The following is a 16,339-nucleotide window of genomic DNA, read 5'->3' on the forward strand; positions in this document are numbered from 1 at the left end:
GGGCCACATAAAATGACATGGCGGGCCACATGTGGCCCGCGGGCCTTGAGTTTGACACATGTGCTATAGAGAATCACAATTTATAGTCCTGGCAGTTCTGGCTCTAAAGCTCAAAAATCAATTTTAGTCTTCTTAATGTTTATGCAAAGTAACAATATGGAGATAAATTGGGGCCATAAAGTCTGGTCAAAAGAAAAAAATGAAACTGAAAAACGATGTAAAACTGAAAAATTATTTTGAAACTGAAAAAAAGTTTGAAAATTAAAATTTGAAACTCAAAAGTAGTTTTAAACTTTTTCTTGTTTTTGTTTTTCAGTTTCAATATATTTTTTTTAACATTTCAAATCTTTATTTTCAGTTTAATTTTTTTCATTTCAACCAACTTTATGACCCCAATTTAGCTCCATAGAAAAATCCTTTCACATTTTTGTATTTAAGAGAAGTCAGGTAGCTGAGCTAGCCTAATACTGGTAATTTAATTTACATAATTTCATGCATAATCCTATTTTTGTTTAAATATAAGCTGGTGGAAATTGATACAGTTTGGACCTTATAAAATTATTTAAAATACATTTTTTTATTTGTTTATACTTACTTTTCCTCTTGTCAGTTATAATTTAAACAGAATCTCTGGGCCATTTGAATAGAAATCAGAAAATTTCTTTTCTTTTTTTCCATTTTTAAGTCAGTAATAGGTGCAGCTGTTTGAGGATGGTTCTTTTGTAGTCCAAAAGAATCGGTGCCAAGTATGATATTGGGTCAAAACCAGCCTTCAAAGTACTTTTATCCCCATAAACTTTTTTTGCAGCTCATTGTTTTATGAACTTTTACATTAAAGCAGAAAAGCTGATAATGCAAAAACAGCCAAAACTCTCAGTTAAGCTGCTAAAAAATAATGAGCTTATCCCGCCATTTTGCGGGGATCTGACTTGCTTTAAGAATAAATTAATATATTATAGAAATGTCAATTATTTAAAGAAAAAAAAAAGAAACTCCCAACTGCCAGAAAGTTTCCTTAAACTTCGGTCTCATCAGGAAATCCCTCTAACGAGCTAATTAACAGTGAAGGATACGAAGTAAGCAAACAGAAGCCATTCATTCTGCCATCCCAGAACCGAACATAATCACAGAACATTCTTCTTAACTGCCTCCATCTTTCCTCATTTGCACTTTTCAATTACTAACGCCAGGGCTGGCCTAAAAAGCATTAAGAGAAATGTTACTCTGTGGCAGAAAAGAAGCTAAATTCATCGTTTTCTAAAAGGACCGGCTGCTTAATGTGCGACGGGGAAGGAGGGGGGTCACACCGCTGCAAATGAGGTCAGAGTCGGTAGAGCAGGCTGAGGTAATGGACGACAGATTAGAGCAAATGGATTTTCATTAAGGAGGTGGACAAACACAATGAAGAAAAGCTGCTGAGCGCTCTCCAGTTGTTAACATGCTATTGTCCTAATCCAAGCCTAATGTCGCTAAATGGGGTTTCTGATGCCCAACAGGAGGCAGTGGGAAAACGAGACGGCGGGGTTGAGTATAGATCGTCGTTAACGCATCCGATTAATCTTTAACGCATAGAGAACGGTGTGCTGAGCGGCAAATTTTACTTTAAAAAACACGGTGATTGACGTTTGGATATAAAATTACATTTAAAACAAAATGATTTATTTTAAACCTTCCTGCAATGCAAAAACACAAAATCTTACCAAGTATTTTTCTCTAGTTTATCATGCAAATAGATTAAAAATGTGCAAGTGGAACATTTTCTGTCAAAATTAAAGAATTATTGACTTAAACAAGCTCCCATATGTTGCTGAAAAGTTATTTGTAAGTTAGTTTGGCTTATTTCAAGATACTGTGCTGTTTTACGACAACTATTTAATAGTATTGATAGACTTTTTCACTCAACTTTTGTCCATTGTCATAAGTGTTGCAAGTTATTTAATTTGCATATGTAAATATTTCCTTAATCAGCATCAAAGTCATCAAAGACTTTCAACTTGATGACTTTGGCCCATATTGCCAAATGCTTGACATCAATAAGTCGTCAATCAATCAGCGTCTGGTGAAAAAAATTATCTCCACCAGGTCAGAGATGAAAAATCAACATTGGAAATACTAATTATTCATCTAAATTGGATGTTTTTAATGATAAAACTGCTTCCAACAGGGTTTTTATTTTAGTAAAGTATAAAAATACAATACTGGACTCTAAAAATGTTGGAGAAACAATTTGAAGGGTTGCTGGAAACTTTCAACATGACAAATAAACAAAAAACTTGCCTTATAACATAAAATAAACTATTTTTACTCGGATTTTTCACTCAAACTGTTTTTATAACTCTGAGTAAAGAAAAAACAAGTTTCAAAGTAAACTTGTTTCCATTTCGCTGAGAAGCTTCTAACCTTGGCGATTTGAGGTCATCTGTGGAAAAAGTGGACAATCTGTCGAGTTCTCTGCTCTTCAAAATGCCCAGTTAGAGCTCAGAGTTTACAGCTGAGGCTTTAATTAAAGCCTTGGGAAGGCAATGCCACAGTCAGCGTGGCGCACCGAGGCTGAATTACGTGTTTCTCACCTTGGCATTGGCCGTCCCGGGCGAAGAAGCCCTGTGGGCATGTCTGAACGCAGCGACCCTCAAACAGGCTGGATGGCGACGAACAGGAGGAGCAGTCTGCGTCCGACGGGCCGCCGCAGCGCAAACAGGACGGATGGCAATCTGGAAAAGGATGGGAGGTTTTATATCTGCAACAAAAACTATAAAAACAGAGGAGCCAAGTGCAGAACTACAGCAGGGAACAAACAGAACATGATAAATTAATGTTTTATTTAACAAAAAACAATAATCTGCCATTTTTAAGAAAAGATCTAAATCAGTTCTGCTTTGGCTAGCATTAAATCATCAGGATCAAAATTAAATCAGGAAGCTACTCCAAGACAAAACATCAAATCCATCCCAACAGAAAACTATACGAGTTATTCTGCTGTAGAGAAGATTTAAGCATTTAGATCCTCAGGAACAAGAGTAAAAATAAGCTCAACACAGAGATGTTTGGGAAACAGACACAAAAATAAACTGCAAGTTATTCAGTGCAGGAAAACAGATTCTGTTTGACAAGTAAAAAATAAAATATGAAATCACTGGTGTAATATTTTTAATCCACTTGGGAGACATGGAAAATAATTGGAAGTGGTATGGAAAAAGGGAAAAAAGGAAAAGAAAATAAACAAAACAAACAAAAAAGGAAAAAAAAGAAAAGAAAATAAACGAAACAAAAAAGGAAAAAAAAAGAAAAGAAAATAAACGAAACAAAAAAGGAAAAAAAAAGAAAAGAAAATAAATGAAACAAACAAAAAAGGAAAAAAAGAAAAAAGACTGAAAAAAAGAGGAAGACAAAAAAGAAACAAGTAATGAAAACCACCAGCACCTCCCGACCCCACTGAGGGACAAGGGTGTCAGAAAATGAATGAATGAATGAATGAATGGATGGATGGATGGATGGATGGATGGATGGATGGATGGATGGATGGATGGGATGAAAACAAGAAAAAATGGAAAAGGGAACGAAAAAAAAGAAAAAAATGGAACAAAAAAGGAAAATAAAGGAAATAACGTATAAGAGGACAAAAAGAAAGAAAAAGACAAAAATATAACAAATAAAATGGAAAAAGTGGAGAAAGGAAAAAGACTGAAAAAGAGGGAAGAACAACAAGAAAGAAAAAAGGAAGGGGAACAAGAAAAAAGGGCAAAAAGACAAGAGAAAAAGAATCAGAAGTCAAAGAGTTTTTCTCTGTTAAAGACAGAAAAATAATGACAGAAATTCTGTCAGCTTTTTGTCTGAACCTGCAGGTTCACCAGCATTTGTTCTTCCTTTGTCAACCAGAACGTCCTCAGAGAAACACAACCTCTTCCTGAACCTGGCCCAGTTTACCTGAGTTCACCTTCCAAACAGCAACATGGAGACAAATTTGCTTTGAAGAAATTTCTAAAAACAGCTGGCAGAGAAGAAAGACACAACTGCTTCAAGGCTGACGGTTTTCTGAAGCAAATTCAAAGCAAGGGGCGTATCCAAGGACGAAACTGCTCCAAGTGCATCCTTGAAGTTTATTGACCAGAGAAAAGAAAAGAAAGAAAGTGCAGTTAATTAGCGTTAAGATAGAAGGCTGTGCAAATACGAGGCTTTTGTCCAGTCATCTTTATGGGTTTATTTTAACTTCTCCATTTTACAGGGTAGGTTTGATTATGGAAAAGAAACAAAGAAAATAAAAAACAAAAAACAGTCAGTACACTGCAAAAACACAAAATCAAATCAAGTATTTTTGGTAGTTTCTACTGTAAATATCTCAGCACACTTGAAATAACACAAAACTAACTTATAAGTAACTTTTCCAGTCAGAAATAGGAGTTTGTTTTAAATCAATAATTATTTAATATTAATGAAAAGGTCCTAGTTCCATTGGCAGATTATTTGACTCATAACAAAACATTTTCCTTTAAGTGAAATAAACTTTTTCATCAATATTAAAGAATAATTTAATTAAAACAAACTCCTATCTTTTGATGAAAAGTTACTTGTAAGTTGGTTCTGTCTTATCTGAAGTGAACTAACTGGACAGAAATTACTTAGAAAGGTTTTGTGTTTTTATAGTGTACGACTCTTCGGCCCTGGTACTTGGTGGAAATTATTCAAATATTACCTCTAAAATCTGGAGTAACTTTGGTTCTGGTTCTGCACTGTCGTGATTCTCACCGTGGTTCTCTTGGGTTCCCAAGTTTTAGAAATGGTTTAGCGAACAGAATTTTCTTTCTCATGTGTTGTTTCATCTGGGTCTGAAGTCATCAGTTTGTTTTTAAGTAATTTGGCTCCACCAGTCAGTAGCTGCATTTCCACTTACCTTAAAAAAGTGCAACTTGGAAAAACAAAAATAAATCTGCTTAATGAAAACATGCAAATTTTGAAAAAATATGTTTTTCAATAAAAGTTTTGTGGTGGGACGACGTGTTTTCACACCAGTTTGCGTACTACGAACGTCTCCCCTCAGCTTATCAAAAGTTGAGTTTCTGTCATTTGAAAGTTTTATCTTTCATCTCTGATGATGATCGCTAGCGCCACGGATTTATTATTAATACGTCTCATGTGTTTACATCTGTCACTGCCATGATTTTTAATCATTTATCACATGAACAAGATTATTCACATGTGATTTTAATTGCATTTCATATTTAATGGAAACGCCGCTTGTGAGTGATCAGGCCTGAAATGTAACCAACAAACGAGTTAGTCACAGTTTATTTATGATTTTTAAAACGGCAGAATCAGGTTTGTTTTGGTGAGAGTTTTAGCCGTAATTAATAAAATAATCATTTTCAAACATATTTTTGAACATTTAAGGGTAACAAAAGAGCAAAACTTCAGCTTTTCACAGCTCTATACGGGTTTGCTATGCAGACAGTTGAAGATGAGAATATTTATAAACTGCAGCAGTCACAGCATTGACCTGTAAAAAATAAAATAAAATAAAAAGATTAGATCCCCTCGGCCAGAGATGACCTTCTGCCATCCCGCCGTACCCTGGAGATTCACCTAAAGATAATAATTAGAGCTGCTTAGTCCAAGCTGGGGCTGGTAACCAAAACCTCTGACCGGATATTTCAACTCCAAAACGTCGTTAGATTTCTGAAATCTGCTATACATTTTGAATAGTTCAATAAAACATAAATAGATATTTCCTGGAAGCTGTAAGTAAGAATTATGTGAGAACAGATTCAGCAAAAAATAAAATACTGATTATCTTCCTTTTCTGTTTTAAGCCCAATAAAAATTCAAATATAAAGAATTTCAGATTCGCTTTGTGTCAAAATAATTTTCATACCAGATGCTTAAGATGAGCTGTTATAAAAACTGTCAAAAAATGTTCTGGTAAAACAAATATAAAACATCTCTGTCCTTTATTTGCTTTGTTTTGAACTACAGAGTTGAAAATGTAACTTCCTCTGTTTATCTCCAACAAGGACATCTCCTACATCTCTGAGACAAAGTTTTTCAGAAAACTTTGTTCAAGTTCACCTGAGCTCTCTAAAAGACAACAGAATAGACATTCAGGCTGAAGAAGTGCTCTGATGTGGAGCAGAAAAACAGCATTTAGCTCCAACAGGGCCGTAAAAACTCGTCGTACCGAAGGACAAGACACTCACTGAGAAAACAGATGATTTAGAGTAGATATGTTCTTTAAAACAACCTTCCAGCTTTACTCTCTATGCCATTCCTGACGTCACTAAAGGTAGATTTCTGCGTTTGACCCTGAGGTTTCCCATCCAGGCAGCTTCATAAATCTACAGATTTATTCTGCTTTTAATCTTAAAGGTTCACTCACTGTTTGTGTTTTTGATTTTTTTTAAAAAGGGGAACTACATTTTGGACGTTTTTAAACTTCCATTTGGGATTTTACTGCTTCTAAAAACAGCCAAAGCAATTACAAAATTAAAAACACCCAACTGATTTTTGGGAATAAGTTCATGTTTGTTGTTGTCTAGAAAACGAGTCATTTCAAAAACCTCTGGAATGTAACGTCATGAATCAGCAAGCACTGCATGCAACTCAAAACTCTTTATGTTATTGTGTTCCTGAATTACAAATGCACACAACACAACCTCATTTTTGATTTCCACGAGTTGAACATCTTTGGGAAGCTTGGACTCCACTTTCAGTATCTGTAAAAAAACCCTGAGTCGACATGTTCACGTTTACAAAACAGCACCACACTTCTCACCAGGAGGATGTGGGTTAAGAAACTAATATTTTCATTTCAGGTTGAATATATAAAGACGTTGGCCATTTCGAGTTAGGCGGATTGTTTGTTAAATGGGTTAAGTTTGAGAAACACTGACCAATCCTAACCTGTTCAACGAAGTTCACAGGTCACCTTCACAACAAAACCAACTGTTTATACTTTAACTTGCACTTTTAGCTAAATTTACTCGACACCCTCCAACATGAGAAGCCCTGAATCTGGGACTGCTCCTCTTCATGTCTGCTTTGGCAGCGCGAAGACAAATAGCTAAGCGACGCTATCGGCCCCGGCAGCCGCAGACCGGCTGCTGCTGGCGGCAGCAGACAAAAGGCCCGTCAACAAGCAGCTGGAAGCCCAGGGTCTGTGTGCACAGCTACGCTTCCTTTATATTTGCCCTGAAGTATTTATGTTTACAATCGTGCCTGGGTTCTTTCCCTCCTGTCAGCAAAAGTGCAGACTCGTGTACAAAATGCATGATGGAACCTGGCAGGAGCAGACGGGGAAGCTACCTGAGCCAAACCAACAATTTGAGTGTTTGAGCAAAAATATTTACCCTCTGGGAGACGATCAGCGGCAAAGCAAGGACTTTATAACACTGAAGTGTTACAGTGACGTCCATCTTACTCATCAAACATGTCAGAACAAGCTGTATGTCAGGGGTGTCCAAACTTTTCATCACGTGCGCCAAAATGGATGTTATTTATAAGCTTGCCATAATAAATTTTGCTAAATTGTTCCAGAGGGTTTTTTTTTAGATAAATGCTAATATTGTTGTTGTAAGACCATTTTAAAATGAAATTATGGTAAAGGCACAATATTAATGCAAGAACACAGCCTCAAAGATCATTTAATATCTGATGAATATTTAACACAGGAACTGGAAGACATTTTAAATATCCAAAGGGCAGATAATTTCACTTATACAAGACATGTTTGCAACGGTATAATTGAAATAATCTGCATGAGGATCAAAACTTTTTCATCAATATTAAGGAATTATTGACTTGAAACCAGCTACTGTGTATCACTGAAAAGTTACTTGTAAGTTAGTTTTGTCTTATTTCAAGTGTGCTAAGACATTTGCAATAAAAACTAGACCAAAGATACTTGCTAAGATTTTGTTTTTCTTGTTTGTAGGTGCAGAAATTTAGCATAGATGTTTTTTTGTGTGGCAGGATTTTTTTTTATCTGTCTTTTGATAAACATCCAACCAAAGACCGAGTTTGCAAATTAGCCTGTGGCTAAAACAACAGTTCCTGTTTTTCACATGTAGCAATGTTTCATGTGCCGTCTTTGATTTAGTAAATTTGAAGTTTTTGCAGTGTAGTTTCTAGCTGTAATAACTGAAGTGACTCCCGTTTGTTTCACTTTGGGTCTTAAAGTTTGGGTGTAAAAAGAAACTTTACATTTTCCATCGTAAGGAAATTATGTGGGTAATAATTTCACCCTGATTAAAATAAAAAGGTTCCATATGTATCAGGTGCCTGCGCTGGATGGGACAAATCTGAAACATTCTTGACCTGAAGTTCAATCAGTCCAGTTTGAGTCCAGGGGTCACAGTTTGGAAACCAACATGGCTGCAGGTTCATCAACTAATTCGATGCAAAACGTCCAAAGACTCAGAGAGACGTAGAGTTACAGTCAGTTCAGTAGCAACTGGTTACATTTACTAAATTACATTTACTTGAGCAACTTTTTATAAAAAAAATACTTTTATGAGTATTTTTACTAAGCTGCACTTTTTACATGTATAATTTTATTATGAAGCATTTCTAATCTTACTTGAGTAAAATTTCTGGATTTTCTACCCACTGAAAGTCAAACAAACAAGTCACCAAAAAATCTAAATTTTTCAGCAGTTTTTGTTAAAGTTTCATATGTTTTTTATAGAAAGAAACTGATTTGGATTAAAAAAAATTGCTTGATTGTTATTTTTGTAACATATGAACTACTTTAATTTTGGACCTTAAAACACAAAAATTTCCATTTAACTTTATATTTTGCTCCATCTGATGATGTAATTTTAAAATATTAAATTATTGACAAATTGATCAGTTACTCAGTTCTTGAGCTAACATTTTACCAAATACTTTTTTACTCTAGAATAATTTCCTGGACGGCTACTTTCTACTTTTACTTGAGTAAACACATATGTTGAAGTAGTGCTATTTTTATTTCAGTACATTTTTTGTCTTCTGCCCGCCTCTGCCTGCATTTCTACACATTTCATTATTAAACAGAGAGCTTCTCACTCTTTACTGCAGCTTGGTTACCTAATTTGTTGCACATCGATTCCTGCAGCTCTCAGATTCACAGACCTCCTCATCAACACGTTACGCGCTGCAGCCGCTCCCAGAATCAGATCCATTACTTTGTTTGGAGCTTATCGGGTCATAATTTGAGGTGGGCGCAGTCGATGAGGTTTTGATTTAGTTTGTGCGTGCTCCTTATTACTCTCCATAAATGATCGTCCCGGTACAGTGCAGGGATCATCATCATACAAAAGAGATCTGCTCGCCGTACGACAGAAGCACAGGCAGACAGTTGGTTTCTATACTCTCAAGCATCTGGAGGGTCATTCACATCGATCCCCCGTGGTAGGGAGTGCAGAAAGACTTTTGGAGGTACAAATACAAGGAAATACAATCTGGTAAAGGATATAAAAAAAGGAGGGTTGTTTCCTATGAACATCTCTATGGTGTGTTTTAGCCAAAAAATGTTTCAACCTAAGGCAGAAATCAAGTTCTTTGGGGTTTTTTCAACACTTAAATCCATAACGAGAACAAAATGTTTAATTCAGAAATACTTTATCTCAAAGATAAATTAAATGTTTATTTGTTGGGATCCTCTGAGAGAGAAACTTGTCAGTAACAGATTTATTGAAAGGTGTTTTCACACCTCAAGTGTTTAGTTTTAAAATGAACTGTTTTAGTTTTCACGGTTTGTTTGTGTAGATATGAAAACAGCAGCAGAACCGAGACGGTTTGGAGGAGCCAGTCAATTCAGAAATACTTTATTTATCCCAACAGGAAGCTAAATGTCAGCTGGTTGGTTGTTCTGCTAGTTATTGTTCTTAGTTAGTTTTTAGTTGTTTCATGGTTTATTAGCTAGTTGGTTATCAGTTGATGGCTAGTTGTTTGTTTTTTACTGTTGGTAGTTAGTTGGTTTTCAGTTGCTTGGCTGTTGTAATGTTTTTAAATATGGTCATAATAACCAATGTATGGAATAGGATTACATTTTCACAAAAAAATGACATTAAAAAATGTTTTATATCTAGTTTTCTTGTCATTACGTTGAAAGTTTGTGCAATTTTTATTTAATGTTCCACAAATATAAACCCTCAGAAGAAAATTTATCCATCCTCTTCAGCCAAAGTTTTTATAGTTTTTATATTTTTATTTATTTTGAATCCCAAAGAAATAGAAAGTTTTCTATTGTAGGCACTTAAAAATACATGTATATGCACAAATTGTCTTTTCTCCCCCATTTCTGCAACATGGGTCATTGAGTATCTCAGGCTGGGAGAACAAAACATCCCTACAAACTAAAACTATGACCTCAGATAACAAAAAATAAATGTTTTGTGTGGAATAAAGGATGAATTTAAGGAGGAGGAAACTTCCTGCACTCCACTCCTGCTCTGATAATCTGCAGTCGGTAGCTGAATGCCCATTTTAAGGTCAGGAATCCACTCAGTCATCAGTGCTCACCGGCTGCTGTGTGTGTGTGCGTGCGTGCGTGCGTGCGTCTGATGCAAGCTAACACATCCTGCTCTGCTTCAGGACAGGCCCGGTTATCTAACAGAGCAACACGGAGTCGGACAAAAGGCCGCATTGTTCCCCGGCGAACACCTGAACCCGCCGATGGGAAAGCTTTTGTTGCTGAAACGAGTCGAAGACTGGAACAACTTGTACATGTTACCATGAATAGAGCCGTACCGATGTTTCATTTATCAAATTCACCGACTGTAGTAACTCTGGCAGCTTCGACAAAGAAAAACTTGATGGTCTTCAGACTGAGATATTAGCGGAGTGCAGCTCCCTGCTGAACAACTAAATGTATTTTCAAATAGCAAAGACAAAACAATCAGGTTCACTCTCTACGTTGGGGTAAAAAAAAACAATCCCAGTGGACATAAATATATCCTGAGTTTTGATAGAAATGTCTCTTGCATGATAGTCTCAGTGTCGTATGTTGGATCTTAGCAACTTTCACACAGGAAAAAAATGAGATACATGCAGGAAGGGAAGCAAGAACAGAGGTTTGATCTTTATTTTATTTATTTGTTAAAGATGCAAAACTTGCAGTTGAAGAAAATTAAATATAAGATTTGTGTAAATAAATTTTAAAAAATTGTTGGTGTTTGGAAATGAAATTGGTTTCTTTTGTATACGAGTCTTTTTCTTCTTTTTCTTTTGTTTTTCTTTTTATGGTATGTTGGTTTAAATGTTTGGTCATTTGTTTCTGACCTAAATGCTTATAAACATGTAACCCATACAAACTTGGACTGTATTGTGTCTCTGTCTCTTTAAGAAGCTTCTGCTCTTTCTGAAACTCCACCTTCAGGAAGTCATCACGTCATGGCTCCTCTATTAACCCTTTAACAACGTTTATACCAGCTCCTGTAACGACAGGTAGCTCCTGTAACGACAGGTAGCTCCTGTAACGACAGGTAGCTCCTATAACGAGATCAGCAGATGTGCAATTCTACCAGGTGTTTGCTAATTGCTGCTGACTAGTCTGAAGGAGATGAGTGGGGGAAGCTCAGAAGCTTGGAAACTGCAGCTCAGAGGAGGAGCTTCGTTTTGTAGGCAGCTGCTGATTGGTTACCATGGAAATTAATGGATTTCTTAAACATGCATAATAGAGTAAAATTAATACTCCAGGTTTGTTTTTGATGAAGCTAAAAAACAGATTTTACATCATACTGCCCTTTAAAATAGCTATAAAAAGCTGGAGATAAATTTTAAAATATTAAGAAAAATCTATTTAATTTTAATTTGTTCTATCAAAGATAAGAGAAAAAAAGAAAGTATTATGTGTGTTTTTCTGATTGGTAGATACAGCCAAAGCTGGTTTTGCAGACACAGTGACATCAGAAAGGACAAAAAAGCTCAGGGAAACATTCATGCACTGAAATTACTTTGCAGCTTTAAAGAAAAACAATCCGTCTGTAGAACGACTAGATCCTCAGAACCGAGCGAAGAAAACAAAAACGCATGAAATCTCTAAGAGAATGTTCAAACGTACAAATGAAGTGAAGAAAACTGATTACGGTCTTGTTGTCTCTCCTGGAATCAGAATCGCTTTGCTGCAGAAACACGACGGTTGTTTCAGTGTAGCGTGTTTTTGCTGCTAACCCAGCAACCCTTAGAATGATCTCTAAAATTAGCCAATTATACACACAATTTCACAGTCGCAAATGTCCCAGCAAGTGGCCTATTCAATGGAGCTTCCTTTCCTCAACGGCTTCACAGCCACAAAGTCTTTACATAAACGATTTCCCACACTTTGTAATTGCAACATCAGAAGCAAAACAGCTTCAGCATGTTTAAAGATTGAACCAAGTTAACGACACAGAGAGTCGATCAACAAAGAGCTGGGAGAGGCGGGGCTCCGACGCACTTTTCAGAAATACTCTACAGTTCAAGATAAAAAATATTTTTACAGCAGGTAGAAACTGGGAGAAAGAGAGAGAAAGGAGAAAATGGTGGGAGGAAGGAAGGAAGGAAGAAGGAAACAAGCAAAGAAGAAAGAAACGAGGAATACAAGGAAGGAAGGAAGGAAGGAAGGAAGGAAGGAAGGAAGGAAGGAAGGAAAGAAGGAAGGAAGGACGGACACATTAAGGTATTTAAGGGCAGAAGGGAAACAAGGACAAAAGAGAAGAAGGAATGAAAAGGAGAGAAGAAACCAAACCAGGAAGTATGAAAGGATTAAATTAATGAAGAAACAGAAGGAATGTTATGAAAGTAAAACAGTTTTTCATTCATCTCCCCACAGCAGTCAGACATTTTGTTTCTGGTTTCTGAGTCAAAGATCTGAAGAAACATCTTTATAATCTATAAAACTTTAAAAAAGCAGCAGCAGCAACGTTTCTTCCTCACCTCTGCACGTCTGCAGGCCGTCCAGAAAGCTGTGAGCGGGACATGCGGCTATGCAGACGCCACGCTGGAGGAGAAAATCCTGCGGCAGGAAAACCTCCTCTGGCTTCAGGCAGCGGCGGCAGTCTGAGGCGAGCGGCCCGACACAGGACCGGCAGGACGGATGGCAGTCTGAGAACAGAGAACAGAACCTTCTCAGCACCATTATGTCTTAATAAAACTTGTTTTGTTTCAATTTTTTAACTTTATGCACATTACATCACCAAAGATTTAATGGCATGTCTGCCAGGGCCGGCCCAAGGCATGTGCGAGTAAAGTGGCTGCTAACTGCTAATACTTTTTTACCAAATACTTTCTTACTGAGTCATTTCTTGGACGGATACTTTTTACTTTTACTCGAGTATAATTTCTGGGTACTCTAAAATCATTTTTGGGTACTCTACCCACCTCTGTTCATATGTCTGCTTGGGTAAGTAAAAGTAATTTAATTACTTTCTTTGCGGCTGTAATCAGATTACTGGGCGTTTGAGCCCGACTGATGCTCACTGTGGCAGCTGCTGTCCTGAGGGTACAGGCCGTCGCCGCAGTCCTCCACACACTGGCCCTGGTGGAGCAGAAGACCCGCTGGACAGGAAGTGCACTGGGCCACCGACGGGCCCCAGCAGGAAGCGCAGGACATGTGGCAGGCTGGCAGAGGACAGCGAGGACAAAGACGGGGAAATTATAGGACAAAATGAAAACAGAAAGTGAGGAAAATGAGGAAAATTCAGCACCTCGCAAAGTTATACTTTAATATCAGTTTTATAGATAAAGAAACACTTAACCTTTTAACACAAGAGCATCAAAATATTGTCAATTTATTTATAACGCACTTTAAAAACATATAATAACTGCAGCAAAGTTCTGTACAGTATTCATAAAAACACAGATAAAAACATAAAAATAAAACCACAAAGTAAGACAGGATAATTATTATCAGAACCAGGACACATTTATTTAAAAATAACCTCAAGTCAGATTTATCTAAGCTTTTCTCTCATTAAAACAACTTTTTCTTGCAATTTTAAGGCATTCTTCCAGTAATGATTCCATTATTTTAATTAAACAAAACATTGTAGCCTGGCCACAATATTCACAGAAAAGATGATTTGAAATAAACGCCGCTTTTCAAAAATGTTTTCTATTGTTTATATCTTCTTTTTTTAGAAAAAAAAAGCAGTGATTAAATTTGTAACTTGCATCTGGTAGGACAAAATATTACATGCTGCCCAGGTCTCCTATCTTTTTTTTTTTTAAGTGCAGTTTTTGTACAAGTGTCAACAGATGCGTCACCCACCTCTGCATCTGCTGCGGCTGTCCATGTAATGCTGCGCCGGACACTGAGTAACACACTTCCCATGATGCAAAGCAGTCCCGGCGGGGCAGCTCATACATTTGGGGTTGTCAGGGAAACAGGAGGCACAGGACGAACCACAAGCTGCGAACCAAAGCAAGCAAATGTTAATGCCCTTCATGTTGGAATAACAAAAAAAAAGAAAGGCTTGTAGTCCATTAAAATTAATACAGTTTCTCAAGGAGAAAGACACAATTAAATAGAGCAGTCAGAATCTGAATGCAGAGCTACAAAAACGTTCTGAATAAGACATTAGTCAGAAGATAATGCATTTGTTATTGATGGAAAAACAAGTTTAGCAACCGGAAGGAAGGGACTTATTTAAACATAAACGAGCTTCTCGGTATATCAGAAAATCACAAAGTTAATTTGTTTCTGCAATTTAATGAAAACCTCATGAGAAATTAATTAAAGAGAGCCACTGATCCATCACCAGAGGAGGGTAACCAAAAATGTACTCAAGTAAGAGTAGCACCAATTCAAACTAGTTTTACCTGAGTAAAAGTAAAAAGTAGCCGAAAAGCTAAGAGTAAAAGAGTATTTGGTAAAAGGTCTCCTCAAGTAACTGATCAAATGATCATTTACGCCTAAATAAAACACCAAAGTCTCCTCCTAATGGAAATGCTTCAGTTGTGATGTTGTGTTTTTCAACATTTTTGTGTACATTTGTGATGGAAACCCAGTTACTGACTGTAGAAACGTCACTTCCTCTCCTCTCTTCCTCCACATTCTGGGACTTTTATCTCCAAATTAAATCCAAACTTTACTTTAATCTGAAAAGACGACTTTGGGCCGCTGAGCAATGGCGTCATGATAGGTTGAGACGCAGCAGAGCCAAAGTGCAGACAGCAGCTTAAGTGATGCATAATTGAAGGTTTAATAGAAAAAAAAAACACTCATGAAGACTCAGGAGCGGGAAAGAAACGAGAGATGAAAACAGAAATCCAGAAGGAAAAGAGAGAGCCAGAGCGGCAGGAGGAGCAGGTGAGCAAACAGGTGGGTTCAACGGGCTTGATTACGGAGCCAGGGCGGTAAAGTGACAGGAGCAGATTAATCAGATAAAATATGAAACAGCTGTGGGAAGGAGAAAAGCATGGCAGCTGAGGGAGGAGACTAATTAACATGGAAGGCTGAGACTAAGGTTGCGTTCACACAGCAGGCGACCTTTTCTGACCCATACGACTATTTTTAAAGCATCTTCAGTGAAACAGTCATTTTATAAATTTTATGACTTTATGCTTTTATGTCATTGATTAGAGGCGTGTCTTAACTGTAGAGGAACCAGATGCAGTGAATCGTGAACAATGGCTGCTGAAAATGAACCTGTAATCACATCACAGTCCCACCACTCTTAGCTCCGACTACATCCAAATAGAAATTTATAACACAATATGTATTGTGATGGGTGGCAGTAACAATATATATCCCAATGTGATATTTTATTATGCGATTAATTGATTTATTGATTATCGTGACAGCACTAATACAAATGCATAAAACCGCCATCACATCTTTGTTTCAGGATTGAAATCAAGAAGGTAAATCCCCTTCAGAAACTTAACATTTCCAACCAGATTTCAGAGCAGGAACTGGTTCAGATGTGTTTGACCTCTTCCCCCTGATTCTGACATTTTCCGAAAGCAGAAACTTCACCAAGTTGAAGCCTTTTCTACGAGCAGCAGGAAAAGAAGAGCTCCTTCCACTGTCCTCTGGGTGGTTTCCACTAGAAGAAGAGCTCAACAATGAGCTGCCAGCTTCTCAGTCAGCCTCAGGGAAGACTATTTCTGCACCTATATTATCATCCCACCCATTAAAAATAGAAGTTATCCATATTCATACAGCATCTCTTTATTCTGCACCCTCATTAGAGCACAAAGGACCTGGTAATTATTGTTTTTTTCTCCTTTGTTTGCCAACTTTGGCTGACTAATCCTTTAAGCTCCACAGAGATGCTAACACAATAAACCCAAACAAACCATCACCCAAAGTTTAATGCAATCAATAAAGCTTTTATTGCCTCAAATGCTGTTTTCATTTGATTTTATTTGACACAGGCACATT

The 16,339-nt window shown here is 37.0% G+C and overlaps 1 protein-coding gene across 1 annotated transcript in view; it reads right to left on the reverse strand.

Moving 5' to 3' along the window:
- The window catches only part of fras1 (Fraser extracellular matrix complex subunit 1), a 242,457-nt gene that overhangs the window by 102,621 nt on the left and 123,497 nt on the right, over nt 1-16,339 (reverse strand). The window contains exons 15-18 of the mRNA XM_016669157.1: nt 14,222-14,362; nt 13,432-13,572; nt 12,889-13,056; nt 2,571-2,711 (exon numbers count right to left, since the gene is read on the reverse strand). Coding sequence (XP_016524643.1) covers nt 2,571-2,711; nt 12,889-13,056; nt 13,432-13,572; nt 14,222-14,362 — 591 coding nt within the window. The remainder of the gene's footprint in view (nt 1-2,570; nt 2,712-12,888; nt 13,057-13,431; nt 13,573-14,221; nt 14,363-16,339) is intronic.

The sequence above is a fragment of the Poecilia formosa genome, unplaced genomic scaffold (assembly GCF_000485575.1).
Source record: "Poecilia formosa unplaced genomic scaffold, Poecilia_formosa-5.1.2 Scaffold20, whole genome shotgun sequence".
Classification (NCBI taxonomy): domain Eukaryota; kingdom Metazoa; phylum Chordata; class Actinopteri; order Cyprinodontiformes; family Poeciliidae; genus Poecilia; species Poecilia formosa.